The sequence below is a fragment of the Notamacropus eugenii genome, chromosome 3 (genome assembly GCF_028372415.1).
Source record: "Notamacropus eugenii isolate mMacEug1 chromosome 3, mMacEug1.pri_v2, whole genome shotgun sequence".
In the NCBI taxonomy this organism is placed as follows: domain Eukaryota; kingdom Metazoa; phylum Chordata; class Mammalia; order Diprotodontia; family Macropodidae; genus Notamacropus; species Notamacropus eugenii.
The window spans coordinates 37,137,675-37,152,214 of record NC_092874.1 but is presented as its reverse complement, the minus strand read 5'-3'; the positions used below and the strand labels follow the sequence as shown (position 1 = coordinate 37,152,214).

At 41.7% G+C, this 14,540-nt stretch overlaps 1 protein-coding gene across 2 annotated transcripts in view; it reads left to right on the top strand.

Annotated features, from left to right (window-relative positions):
* PLCL2 (phospholipase C like 2) overlaps positions 1 to 14,540 on the top strand; it is a 318,760-nt gene that overhangs the window by 230,299 nt on the left and 73,921 nt on the right. For both annotated transcript variants that reach the window (XM_072651235.1, XM_072651236.1), the window contains exon 4: positions 203 to 406. In XM_072651235.1, coding sequence (XP_072507336.1) covers positions 203 to 406 — 204 coding nt within the window. The remainder of the gene's footprint in view (positions 1 to 202; positions 407 to 14,540) is intronic.

Genomic DNA, 14,540 nt, shown 5'->3' with positions numbered 1-14,540 from the left:
AACATCCATAATCACATTTACTTTGGAAAATAGCCATTTTATTTTTTTTTCTTTTCTGGATAAAATGATCATCTTCCAGTTCACTCATGGCTCTGTTAATGACTATTGTGCCAGGCCGTTCGAGCATGGCATGAAGTGGCCTGAAGGAGAAATGGGAAATCCTGGCTCACTAAAAAGTAATTCCTTTCCTTCTCTTCAACAGAACGCAGTAGTTTCATTCAAAGAATTGTGCGGGCTGTCTTCTGTAGCAAACCTCATGCAGTGCATTCTGGCCGTATCAACACGCTTACTTGGACCTGACAACACGCCCTTGGTGGTACTGAATCTCAATGATCAGTACCCCACAATGGAGTTGCAAGGGATAGTGCCGGAGGTTTTGAAAAAGATTGTCACCACGTACGACATGGTGAGTAGCTCTTTGGAGTTATGTACCGGCCGGATGAGAAAGACATCTTTAGATGCTATACCAGACATGTGGAGGAATCTTGTGTTGAGAAGCATTTCCCATATTTCATGCTTTAATTCCTGTCTTAGAAATATTGTTCCCTTGGATAGGAGGTATTTGTTTTGTTTTATTTTTGTGAGATTGGGTCTTCCAATCTCAGCAGCCACTTGTGGATTCAGTCCCACTCATTATAGGCATGGGAGCTTTAAGTTGCTCTATCACTTGATGACCTGTTGATACCATGGGCTCACCATAATGGTGCCAGGTTTAGTGAGGGAGCTGAGAGGTCAAGCCTGCTGCAGCTCAGAATGCCCAAGTTCAAGGGATCCGCCAAAAAAAATCACCTCCTCTGTTGGAGACCTGTCATGAGGCATTAGACAGGGTTGATTTTCAGTATTTTAAGATACCGACCTCTTGTGTGGCAAATACTGTTCTAGAAAGGGCCTCTGCGTACAATTTCATTTCCCTTCCTAGCTGGTTGCTCTTGGGATCTCTTCCTTTAATGTGTTACATTTTTGATGTGGATCTCACAAAGACTCGTACGATTTTCTTCAATAGACAGGAGTATTGAATGATGATCATCATGGGTTGAGAGCTGAAAGGGACGTCAGAGTCCATCGAGTTGAATTTCTTCTTTTTACAGATGAGGAAACAGATGTATAGAAGGTCAAGTGTTTTGCCCCGGGGTCCACAGCTAGCATGTACCTGATATGGGGTTTGCACCCCAAGGCCAGTGTTCCATCCACAAATACAAGGTGCTTTCAAGCAGCTTATATCAGCAAATGCAAGGGATTTCAAGAAAAGGTCCAACTGGCTACCAAAATAAAGAGATCAAAAAACTTCATAGGAAATATAATCCTTAATCATGTGAAGCATTTGGCCCTATATTCAGGGCCTTCTGAAAAGGGGGATAGAATTCAATTTACCAACTAGTACCTTTCCTGGACCCCGCTAGACTTCACTGACACAAAGACACACCAGCCTCAAACCTGAGGTATAAGGATGGCATGAAACGGGAGGGAAGAAAAGATGTGGTTAGAGTATTAATGAGAGAGAGAAAGTGAAAGAGAAAAAGAGAGAGAAAGTGAAAGAGAAAAATGAGAGGGAGAGAGAAAGTGAAAGAGAAGACAGAGAGAAAATGGAGAGGGAGGGAGAGAGAGAGAGAGAGAGTCTGTGCCATCTGATGCCTTCACGCAGAGATGGAAGGATGGAAGGTGAAATGATGTGTTGCTGTAGCAACTCCCCAGGACAGGAGGTCTGCAGGTGGAGCGGGCACCCTGGGGCTTCCTCCCTCCCCATCTGTGCCCGGACAAGGGTGAGGAAAGAGAGTAGGCCTCCTGGCTAGGCACCCAGGAGTAAAGGGAGATGCAGCAGGCAGGGAGAGAGGGGGAGGTAACCTAGGCTCTTCCCACTGCCATAAGCATCCTCTCTGATCAGTTCCCGGGTAAGGAAGTCTATCAACAATCATCTTCCCTCCCTCCTCCCCCTCAAGGCTGCTCCTCATTTCTCCCTCACAACTAGAGATAAGATCACCCCTCCCCATACCCGAGTACTAGTTAGTGCCCACAGAGTGCCACTGGCAGCGTCCCTGAGCTCCTGTTCTCCAGCTGGTAGCTGTGCTCCCTTCTGGAGGTTGTTCATTGGTTCCCAGCACTAGAGCCAGAGGAGACCTTGGAGGCCATCATGTGGGAGCCCTAGATTGTTTTATAGATGAGGAAACAGGCCCAGGGAGAGTGAGGTCACACAGATGGTGAGTGACCAACCTGGACTCTGAACTCAGGTCATCTGACATCCCATCCAATGCTTTTTACAGCCATGCCTCACTGCCTCCCATCAGGCAGTGTATTAAGTAAGGAGCATTTTCATATTGTCTGATTTACATGGATTAAGAGGATATCATCCCCATTCTATAGGTGGAGAAACTGAGGCTGGAAGAGGCCCAACCACTTGCAGAGGCTTATCACTATTGATAACATATGTTTTGAACCTGGACCTCCTTCCTGACTCAAAGTCTGACTTTCCATTCATTATGGTAAAATATTTACTGTCTACCAAATGAAGAAGGCAGTCAGACTTAATGGCCTCCAAGGTATCTTCCAGCTCCCAATACGCTATCCTGACCCTGAAGGAGGGGTTGGGAAGGGATACCTCTCCAGAACTGGTCAGGAAGTTTCATATATGTATATATATGTATGCATATATATATCTGTGTACATATATGTGTATATATGCATACACATGTGTGTATATACACACATTTATTTTACACACACATTTTCTGAGGTAATTGGGGTTAAGTGACTTGCCCAGGGTCACACAGCTAGTTAGTGTCTAAAGTTAGATTTGAACTCAGGTCTTCCTGACTCCAGGGCCAGTGCTTTATCCACTGTACCACCTAGCTGCCCCCAAGGGGGTTGTGATGCCATTGTACCAGGAAGAACTTCGGTAGGCACCAAGGTTCCAATAGGACAAGGCCATCAGACACATCCGCTACTTTATGTATCTTGACCAGACTGGAGAAGTTGAAGAGATGCAGGAAAAGGAGAGGGTGTGACCAGACATCAGATGGGTTTTAGTGGATGGCAAGGTCAGAATGAGTCATCAATGTGACATGGCAGCCAATGAACTTTACTTGACATCAGGCTCTAGTAAGAGAGGCTTGGTGTTCAGTGCAAAGGCTGAAAGGTCTCCTGGATTATCTTGGTCGGTCCCTTTCCTAGTGTTGTGTTCAAGTGCAAGAGCCACAATTAGAAAGGGCACCGTGCAGCATAGAACACATTCCAGTGAGAGTAACCAGAGTGGTGAGTGGGCTGGAGGCAATGCCATATGAGCATTGGTTGGAGGAACTGCGTGCAATTCTAAAGCCAGAAAACATTTAGCAAGGACCTGATTACTGGCTTGGGGTATTTGAAGGGCTGTCGTGCCTTGCTCTGCTTAGTTGAACTGTTCCATTATTTGTGTTTATAACTTCATGCCTAGTACATTAATGCAATTAGTGGTTGATACCTGCCCAGGTTGGGCCTAGAAGAAAGAACTGGGAGCAATGGGAGGAAATTGTGAGGAGACAGATTTCAGGAAAACTTGCCCACAGCGAGAGTTGTCCAGAAGTGGAGTCTTGAGAGCTCATCAGTTCCTTGGGGTCTGGCTGACCACTTGTCATAGAAGGTTTGTTTGTTCAGGCCTGGGCTTAGGCTCGGCTCAATGCGTTCCATCCAACCTAGAGATTCTTTAATTCTATGAAGAGGGAACCACTTCCACAGACACACTAAGGCATCCTTTGGATGAGCAAAGCCTGAAGAAGGCAGATAAAGAAGAATTTATAAATATGTGTCAGCATACACTGTCCCTGTTCCCTTTGTTTGTTGCCTTGGAACAACATGTTTTCTGTCCTCAATTCCTGGTCCTGCCGAAAGCCCAAAGATGATGTTAAAGTTGTAAAGCATTTGCATCTGCTTAGACTCTGTGGTACCAGATAGCTTCCCTTGGCAACACCTGGATGCACAGATAATTTAGGACAAGAGAAACAACAGAATTAAAGATTAGAGAGAGTAAATAAACAACAGCCCATCCCCTGGAGAGCTCCTCGCTTGTGTAACTTGGGGGAAATACATGAAAGACATTAAGAAAAAGGAAGGACTTTTTACCCTTTTATATCAGTTGTGATTTAGTCTAACCTGATGAGTTTTGTGACCACCTGATGCTGTGTTTTGTGGGAAATTCAATTCCAGTAGCACCTATGAAGGGCCCACTACTGTATGCACATGGCAGTGGGCTAGGAAGGAAGGAGAGAGGGAGTGCCAATGATGATGTAAATGATTTTTAAACAATTCACAAATAAAAACAGGGCTCAGTGTTTTACATTCATAGACATTCTCTTTTCACTGACCCAAATCAGACTGGTTTTAACCCCTTCAGAACCACTGGCTATGATTTCTGGGGTCATTGTGTGATGAGTATTTTTAATGATTTTAACCATTTTTTAAAAACTGCATCTGTGATTTCATTGGATTAGAGAGGTTCCGATGAGAATCCCATCAATCTCTTCTGTGCAATTTGCAATCCCAGAGAGTTACCTGAGAAGACAGATAACTGGACCAAAGTCACAAAGCCAGCACATGTCAGAAGTGGGAGTTGAACTTAGGTCTTTCTGACACAGAGGCCAGCTTTCCATTGACCATACCACGTTGCCTTCCAGTGAGTTGAATAACTGAAAAAATTAGTTAATCCCATCTTAATTCTTTTAGAGGCAACCCAGTACAATTAAAAGAATATAGATTTTGAGGCCAGGGGATATGAGTTAAAATCCCGCTTTGGTCATTTACCCCTTGTATGATGGGGAAATAATTCTGCTTGGGTGTCCTCATTTGTAAATTAAGTGAATGCAAGTGGAATGCGGCTCATGGGGAGTCATGAAGACCTTAGTTCAAATGTGACCTCAGATACTTACTAGCTTTGTGACCCTGGGCAAGTCACTTCATTCTGCTTGCCTCAATTTCCTCATCTGTAAAATGAGCTGGAGAAGAAAATGGCAAACCACTGCGGTATCTTTACCAAGAAAACTCCAAATAGGGTTATAGAGAGTCTGACACCACTGAATCATGGAACACCTGGGACCAGATGATCTCTGAGGTGCTTTTGAGTTCTAAGTCTGTGATGACATGAACTGCCTTTCCCACAAGGATCTAGAACAGGGGCTTCATGAGGGTCAGGAGCAGTCTTTTAGGTGCAGCCTCAGCTTCCCAAGATGTCGCTGCAGCCTGCTAGGGTTGCTGGGTATTAGGGTGAAAACACGGTTATGCCCCACTCTGGACAACCTGCCTGGCCATGCTGTGATGGTCCCTCCTTCCTTTGGAAGCGTGTGCTAACAGGCATTGCAAGCTGAGGTAGAAAATTCCCCTTTCTAGACCGTCTGGCTGCTAATCCTATGGATGCTACCATCTGTGACGTTCATCCTCCTTTATTTTTGTGTTATAAAATGATCAGGCAAAACATTCTGATTTAATTAAAAATTAAAGATGAGGAAGTTTGTGCTTTATAATTTAGAACTCCAATATCTCGGATGCCTTATGCCTCTGGCTTTGTCCATTTCCTTCTCTCATTAATTCTGTTAAAATAAGTAATGAAAAGAGTCGAGATTAAATTCAAATCATTGCCATAACAGTATTAGGAAAAAAAATCTTCTAATATTTTATGGTCACTTTTTATTGGAACTTCTGTATTCATTTTTTAGAAAAAAAATATTTCATAGTTTCTGTTCTTATAACCATGCAAAAGGAGAGTTAGAGTGAGGTATTGGAGAACTAACTAAAATAATAGAATAAGTAGTCAAGGGCCCCTTCTTACTCATAATAGGTTCTGGTTCCATAAGATGTTGATAGGGAACTTGCCTGGGGCAACCTATAGCCTTTAATACTCAGAATACTAATAATGAACATTTACACAGAATTTTAAGGTTTCCAAGAGCACTTTACAAGTATTGTCTAATTATATCCTCATAACAACTCTGGAAGGGCGGTCCTATTTTATCCTCATTTTACACAAGGGGAAACTGAGGCAGAGATGAAGTGATTTATCCAGGATCCCGCAGCTAAGAAGTGTCTGAGACTGGATTTGAACTCAGGTCTTCCTGACTCCAGACCCAGCGTTCTATCAATGACACCTAGCTGCTTAGGTGCCTTTAAATTGTTTTTATTCTTGAGGAATTCTATGACTCTTGATCAAAAGTTCACCTAAGAATCATTCACTCTCACTTTTGACATCGTACTTTTAGAGTAAGGCATTGTAAATCTTCCCGAAACTCCTCTTTGTAATCTGAGGACAAAAAATGAAAAATCACTAATGTTTGACAACTTCTTTCCTCCCAACAACCTTGTGAAGTAGATATTTCAAGTATCACCCCCACTTTACAGATGAGGAAACTGAGAGGTCAAGTGATATGCACAACTAGGCAATGCAACCAGAAAGTACCAGTGCTTGGATTGGAACCCAAGTCTCCTGAATCTTAAGTCCCACCTTGTTTCTCATGCCTCCATTCTGCCTGACTGTGATTGATAATGAGTTCTATCACTTGAATGCTAAGAACCCACTTGAATACTCCTAGGATCTGGGATCTGCCAGTGATGAATATCATAACCCTTATCCTGTTACTGCCACTGAAAAATGGATGAGCCCCTCTGAACTTGACTGAACCCATCCTCAAACAACAGAGGGTTCAGTCCATCTGTGGACTCATACTCAAAACCTTTCCATCTGGCTAGACCCTGTCAAATGGAATACATTCTACTGTCATAGCCTGTAAGAATCCAGAGTACCCACGATGCAGCATCAGAAAACTTTATCAAGCTGTGGTTATTCACCTGATTTTTACAGACACAGCCAAAGTCATAATCCAGCCATTTGGTTGCTTTTAGAATTTTCTGCAAGAGTCTGAAGATCCTATGTATGTTCTTGTTCCTGAATAAGTGATACCAAAGTATGGAGATCACTTGTGGAAAGGAAAACTGGGGAAATGAAGAGATTTCATGAGATTCATGACATAAAAGCTCTCTAAAGAAGAAATGATTTCTATTTATTTTTTTTCCTTGAAAATGGAGAGCATACTTCAGATTCTTGAACGTTAAAGGGAAGGTGAGGAATCCAAAGATGAAAAAGAGACATGAGAAAGAACATAGGAGGTGTCATGAGTATCGTTAATGGGTTCGTTAATCGCTTCAGAAATGGTGAACTTGCTTCACCCCGCCCAAAACCAACTTGTGTTTGAATGATGTTTCCCTAGAGATCAGTCGGTCTTAAGGATACAAATCTAAATATTTTTACCAGCATGTTCTTTTTGTTCTTTCCCCCTGTTGCCCCAAATGAATCTGTTCCATAGTTTCCTTTTCAATTTCACCTCCAGTTTATTGGTGGTGACCTCCTCTAGCTTGGACCAAGAAATGATGGGATGGTCAGTCTCTTTGGTTGGTAATGGTCATTCATTTTAGGTGTATTATACAGTTTGTATCTTGTAAGATATTATTTGTCCAGCACTTAGCGCAATGACTGGCACATAGTAGGTGCGTAATAAACAGTGGTTTATTACTGATTGAGAATGTTCCATTCAGTTGTGGAGCTCTCAGTCTTCTCTATTAATCTGTTATTTGAGTTGTTCAGTCAGTAAAAATCTCTTTATTTTCCTACAGTGGAAACTGTTTCTAAAATTAAGTATAGGAGATGATTCTTCCTCCTTTCCCCCATAAAAAGAAAGTACCAAAGTTCAGCCACATCTTATATTGTGTTGATTTGACTTTATTTGTTCTTGGCCCTTTTGTAATGTGCTGAAGAGATGAATTACATTTCATAAGAAATGGATTCTGATCATCTGGGCCAAATCAGAGATGATCTGTAATAAGGTTACTATTGATTCTTGCCTCCTTTGGGGGTTCTTTTATCACTGGACCACTACAGAAGTCAACATTAAAAAGCTTCTTTTAATTGGAGGTGTCAACTTTGCCATCCACTCTAGTGGGAATTCAAAGGCCAGGGAGGCCACTCTGCTTTAAGACAAGAGTGAACTACAAATCACTTGTGTGAGAAGTGAAGTCTTTCAGTAAGGAAGGAGTGGGAGGGGTGGGGTCCTCAAAAGGTAGAGTCAGAAACCCACAAACTCTAGTTTCAGATCTTGTGGCTGGATATGGGGTGACTGTCAAGACAAAGAGATTTTGAAATACAATTACCCTATCACTATCAAAGTCCCCCATGCTATACTGTTATCCCTTCCACATCATGGGGGTTCAGGGTGCAGTGTCCCCAGTGATCTGGAAAATCTGCGTAAAATTTTTTGGCCCTCCATACCAGGAAAGCAATCTGAATTTTTTCTTTGTCTTTTATAGGGTGTTTACATTATTAAAAGATAAAATATGCTATTAAACAATACCATACATACATTTTATGCATTTCCAAATTTCTGAACTTTTTCTATGTCATTTGCTGGTTTTCGTGTGTCATCTATAGCTTCTTCAAAACTCCCCCAAAAATCTGATTTAATTTCTTATGCTGACCTGCAATATGTCAAAACCATGATGTGGAAGGAATAATTGTAGTTTAGCTTTGCTGAGAGGACTAGAGCTAGTTGTGCAAAGCCAACTACTCGACCAGTCTAGGCTTAGGAGCTGAGGTTGGAAGTCAGTGAATCAGTCGACAAGTGATTATTACTATGTGCCAGGTACTGTGTTAAGCACTAGGAGCATACATAAAGTAAATGAAATAGTCGCCTCTCATCAGGGGCTCACCTTCTGAAGTGGGAGATGACAAGTTCACATCGAAATATCGGAGCATATCATTAACATCACATTTGGCCCTTGAGGAAGCCTCCTTTGAGCTCCACATGTTGGCGTGAGTAAGCAGAGTGAAAGGCTGGGTTGTTATCCAATAAAAGTGGAACCATCAATCAATCAAAGCATGTAGTAAGTGTCTGCTGTGTGCCTGGTACTGGGGCTCAGAGACAGATGTGAAATGGCCTCTGTCCTCAGAAAGCTTACCTTCTATCAGCACCTTTGTCCATAGAATCAGTATGATTCCATCACCCCTCCGGCTGCATTGGCATGTCCTTTGGGTGACATTGCCTGTTTTTCATTCTCAAGGAGCTTCTCTCTTTCCACCCTGGAAGGATTCTGGACAGAAGGTAGATGACACCAAAAGCCCAAATATAATAATAGAGAGAGCTTCCTTGTGAGACTAAAATGTGTATAGAAAAATAGCACTAGATTTGAGATCAAATTTGAAATTCAGATCTGTGAAAACTTATGGCCTGTTGTTTTTTTTTCTCTTTTAAGCCTTTACAGGTAGTACATGGCAGAGTCACATTTGAACTCAAATCCCTTGACTCCCAAGTCCACTACGCTATATATGTACATGCCCAAAGAGTCTTCAGTTGTTTGCTGTGTTTTCACTTGTGTCTGTATTTTCCTCTCAATAACTCAAAAGCTCATTGAGAGATAATACTCAGTTTATTACTTCCCTATCCCCTTAGGGCCAAGTATAGCACTAAAGCTGTAGCATGGTGCTACTCGATTGATATTTGTTGATTAACAGGCTAGGATCACAGTATCCACCTTAATTGAACTTGATTTCATTAAGTTCAGTGAGCTTTTAGTGTCTGTGCTGAGGGTTTGGGGATGCAGAGTCATAAACCAGATAGTCCTTGCTCTTAAAGAGCTTACATTCACCTGATGTTCTCCTCAAAATTGACCAAGACACCCATCTTCTAATTGGACACATCTTTTTCTGTGCTCATTATTTATGTCTGAGTAGACATAAATATTAGACTTTTAGGTGAATCTTTTGCTCTTTTGAGTATTTAAGCAAACTAACGTATCCCTCGGTGTGTTCAGTTTTGAGAGTGACAAATAGTGATGAATCTCCACCCTCGTCATTCCTAAGAGAGAACTAGGAAAACAGAAATCGAATGGCCAATGACATACAGTTTGTGGAAAGAAATGGTCTCCTACAGATGGACTTTTTTAAAAGAAAAATATGAATTTTATTTTTTGCCTTTATTGAAACTTGCCTTGAAATATTAAACTGAACTGCCAGGATCTAGTTTTCTTTGTTTAGGTTTTTACAGATTCCAGACTCTGTCTGAGAGTTTGGTTTGAGATTGATTTCTGTTTTGTTTTAGCAACGTTCTTGGAATAATTTCTTCATTACATTCAAATTCTGTTTTCCTTGGCCCAAAAAAGAGACAGGAGCACATCACTGGTGTTTGCTTTGGACCCCTCCTTTTTAAACAGAAAATGGTGATCAAATTTACCAAGAAGAGTGTTTGGTACTTAGGAATTAACTCATGGGAGTCATTGCTTCTGGATTCTTTCACCTATAGAATGAGAGAGGTTGATTGACCTGCAGCCTGATTCTTCCCACTTTGGGTTTGGGAGGTCACTACCAACCATCCTGATCTCAGAAAAGAAGCCAGTCTCCCTGCTCTACCCCTCCTCTTCACATAGAATAGAAGTTCTCTGAGGGCAGGGACTAGTCATTAGTTTATCCTTGTATCCCCAGCACCTGTCATGATGTCTTGGTCATAAATGCCCAAGAAATACCAGTAAATGATTGTATGAAAGAGTCTTCCAGACCCTTTGTTGAAAACTGTGGTTCTTGATTGAATGTGAGTGCCTACTCTCTATACCTGCCTGTGCTTTCTGCTGTGAAAGAATCTATCTACATGTCTGTTCATCCATCCATCCATCTATTCATTCACACATATATTTACATACATATATGTACATACAAATATGTATGTCTATACATGTACAAATGAGATAATTGCAAAGTGTTTAGCAAAATGCCTAGCATATAGTAAGGCTATGTAAATGTTAGCTCTTACTATTATACATACACACATATATATTTCATATTCTCATGGAAATACCAATTACAAATATGATAGATACTTCATAACATTTATTGATCCTGCCTAAAAATATCCTGACCTAGTATGTAGCTAAAATGTATGTCTTGCCTATGTTATAAATATGCAATTAGATAGTGTAATGGATAAACAATTGGATTTCAAATCAGGAATTCCTGTTAGACATTTACTAGCTATGTGACTTCTCAGCCTCAGTTTCCTTTTCTGTTAGCAGGGATGATAATAGCACTTATCCCCCAGGGCTGTTGTAGGGATAAAATGAGACAACATTTGTAAAGAACTTTGTAAACCTTAAGTTGGTATATAAATGTTCACTATTATTATTGTTATTGGTTTAAGGTTTGCAAAGTATTTTACATGTAGACACTATTATTATCCCCGTTTTATAAAAGAGAAAATTGAGATTGAGAATCATAGTCTTCAAGTTGGAATAGACTTCAGAGACCTTCTAATGAGTGGGGCAGGGGGGATCCCTGAACTTTTTTTAATATTTGGCTAATTGTATTTAAGGTAATGAATTGGTTTCCTTTATAGTCCTACATATTTTGTTTTATGCATTAAAAACATTATTCTGAGGAGTCATTAGGCTTTATAAGACTGCCCCCAGGGTCCATCACACACACACACACACACACACATACACACACACGTGCACACACACACACACATACACACACACACACACATACCTGATTAAGTCCAACCTGACCAAAGTCCCCTCTGGCATTCCCAACAAGTAGGGATCTAGCCTTTATGCTTGATCTCCAGGGAGGGTGAGCCTACCGCCTCTCACGTCAGTCCATTCTACTAAGGGTTAATTGATAGATTCCTGCCCCCCCTCCCTTCATGAAGTCTAAAGTTGCCTCTTCGTTCCTTCTATCCAGATTTGCCAGTTGCTCTGTGTTCACTATTGTCCTCTATTCTAGCCAGATAGAATCTTTTTTGCTTTGAATTTTGTCCCATAGTGTATTAGTTACCCACCTCAGTTTCATGCCATGTCAAGATTTGCTAAGTATGCCACATTTGCCTTCATTCAAGTCATTGACCAAAAGGAAAAAAAATGATGACTAGACCTGAGTCAGAGAAAGTCCCCAGACATCCAACCAGAACTTTCCTTCTAGGTCGACATCAGCCCATTAGCTTGGCCAGCCAGTCACCCAGCCATCAAACTGGGTGATGATCTAGTCCACAGTTCTCTATTCTGTCATCAAGAATGTCATGTGAGCTTTTGTCAGATGCTTTGGGGAAATCCACATATGCTATGGTTCTGGGATTCCCCTGCTCTTCAGCTATCTTCCTTAGTTCATCCTAGCTCACCACAATCCTTTCAATCATTACAAAGCATCCCTTTCATAAGGAATTCTAGATTTTTCCACTCGCCTTCTTCCCATGCCTCATTGTGGTGTCTAGAAGGCAATGCTGTTTGAGTCCACGCTCTGGCAGATCCTAACCATGTAGAAAGGCTTTCAGTACAGAAAGACCTGATGAGGGAGGAGCCATATGCCTGCTATCCCAGCTGTGCTCAGAGAGGCTTGTCCACAAGTTGGCTGCAGAGAGTGGGGTTTTTTTAGCCTTGATGCCTCTGGAAAAGTGTCTTTTAAAGTTGAAAAGGGTTTGTAACCTGTGCTGGTGGAGGGAGTGAGCAAGTGAATTCTTATGGAATGGAAGGATAGATATTTATGAAAAGGAGGCTCTAGATGACTGGTCTTCAGCAATAACTAGCATCTCTATTGAGCATCTTCAAGGCTTACAAAAAACTTTAGAATTATGACATGTCTGAAAACTTTTAGTGTGACTTTATGCTCCTAAACTTAGAACGCCTGAGTGTAAGAGCATCTCCTCAGCTGTGTCAGCTGAGGGTAGCATAAACATTTTTATTTCAAAGTTATTATTTGTATATAAGGTGCATTTGTACAGATAGGAGAAAGAATGTTTATTATCAATCTGTTTCATTGTTAATTGATGCACTGATCCTTCTTCTGTTCCTTTTGGAACATCCTGTTATCTTACTTGATCCTCACATTAACCCTACAGAAAGTTTGGGAGAGAAGAAGTATTAAACTGACTACTAAACTGAAGGTCTACAGAGCCATTGTGCTGACCTTCTTGTTGTATGCCTGTGAAACATGGACAGTCTACCAGCACCATGCCAGGAAACTGAATCACTTCTATTTGAACTGTCTTAGGAAGATTCTGAGCATCACCTGGCAAGATAAGGTACCAGACATTGAAGTCCTTGCTTGAGCTGAACTGCCAAACATTCATACTATGCTTCAGATAGTGCAACTCCAATGGGCTGGCCACATTGTTCGAATGCAAAATGTATGCTTGCCGAAAAGACTATTTTATGGAGAGGGCAGCTAGGTGGTGCAGTGGATAGAGCACCAGTGCAGGAGTCAGAAGGACCTGAGTTCAAATCTCACCTCAGGTACTTGACACTCACTAGCTGTGTGACCCTGGGCAAGTCACTTAACCCCAATTGCCTAATCCTGAGTCATCTCCAGTCATCCTGTTGAATATCTGGTCACTGGATTCATATGGCTCTGTGACCTGCACAGCCCTCCCTCACTCAAAACAAAGTCAAGTGCAAGTCATGTTATCATGTCTCTGATGGCATAGTCTTCTTTGGCAATGAAGAACGAACGCACACATTTTATGGAGAACACACATGGGGCAAGTGATCACATGGTATCAGAAGAAGTGATACAAGGACACTCTCAAGGTCTCTCTTGAGAACTTTGGATTTGATTGTGGGACATGGGAGACACTGACACAGGACTGGTCAGCATGGCATGCCCACATCAGAAAAGGTGCTGTGCTCTATGAGCAAAGCAGAATGAAGACAGCATAAAGTAAACGTAGGATGCACAAATTTGGAGTGTCCACGCCAAATATTCACACGGACTATCTGTGCCCAACCTGTGGTAGGGCATTCTGAGCTCATATTTGTCTGATCAGCCATGGTAAGACACACTGAAATTTCACTTTATAATGGTGATGTCATTTTGGTCCTCTTCAAAGACAAAGGACAACAACCCACCAACTGTTAGGATTTTCACTTATAGGGGCAGGATTTGGACTTGGGTCTTCCTGGACTCAGTCTACTCCCTCAAGGAGCCAGCCCTGACCAGGTGCCTTCTGTCCACAGATCCCTGTGTTACCATCTTGGTGTTTAAAGTCTTGTCCACATCTCTACTTGGAAGCCAGCCTTGTTGTTGTTGCTCAGTTGTATCTGACTCTGTGATCCCATGGACCAGAGTGACCAGTACTGACCATACTGCAGATTTGCCATTTTCTTCTCCAGTGGAGTAAGGCAAACAGAGGTTAAGTGGCTTGCCAGATAATAACAGTCATTTGAACTCTGATCTTCCTGACTCCAGGCCCAGGGCTCTATCCACTGAATCACCAGCTGCCTCTGAGGCAGAGGTTAAGTGACTTACCCAAGGTCACACAGCTAGTAAGTATCTGAGGCCAGATTTGAATAGTCAGCCTTATGAAGTGGAGAATCAAAGGCTTCCTTGATAATTCATCCCTCCCAAAATGAAAGATAGACAATCTGATTAACTAATTTTCTTTAATATGTTACTAGAATATTCTGTCCCCCTCTTACTCCATGCCACAGTTAGCATGTAAACTCACTGTTTTCTTTGGTTGGCTTACTTGAAAGAGTCAGTTAGAAATTTCTGTCTG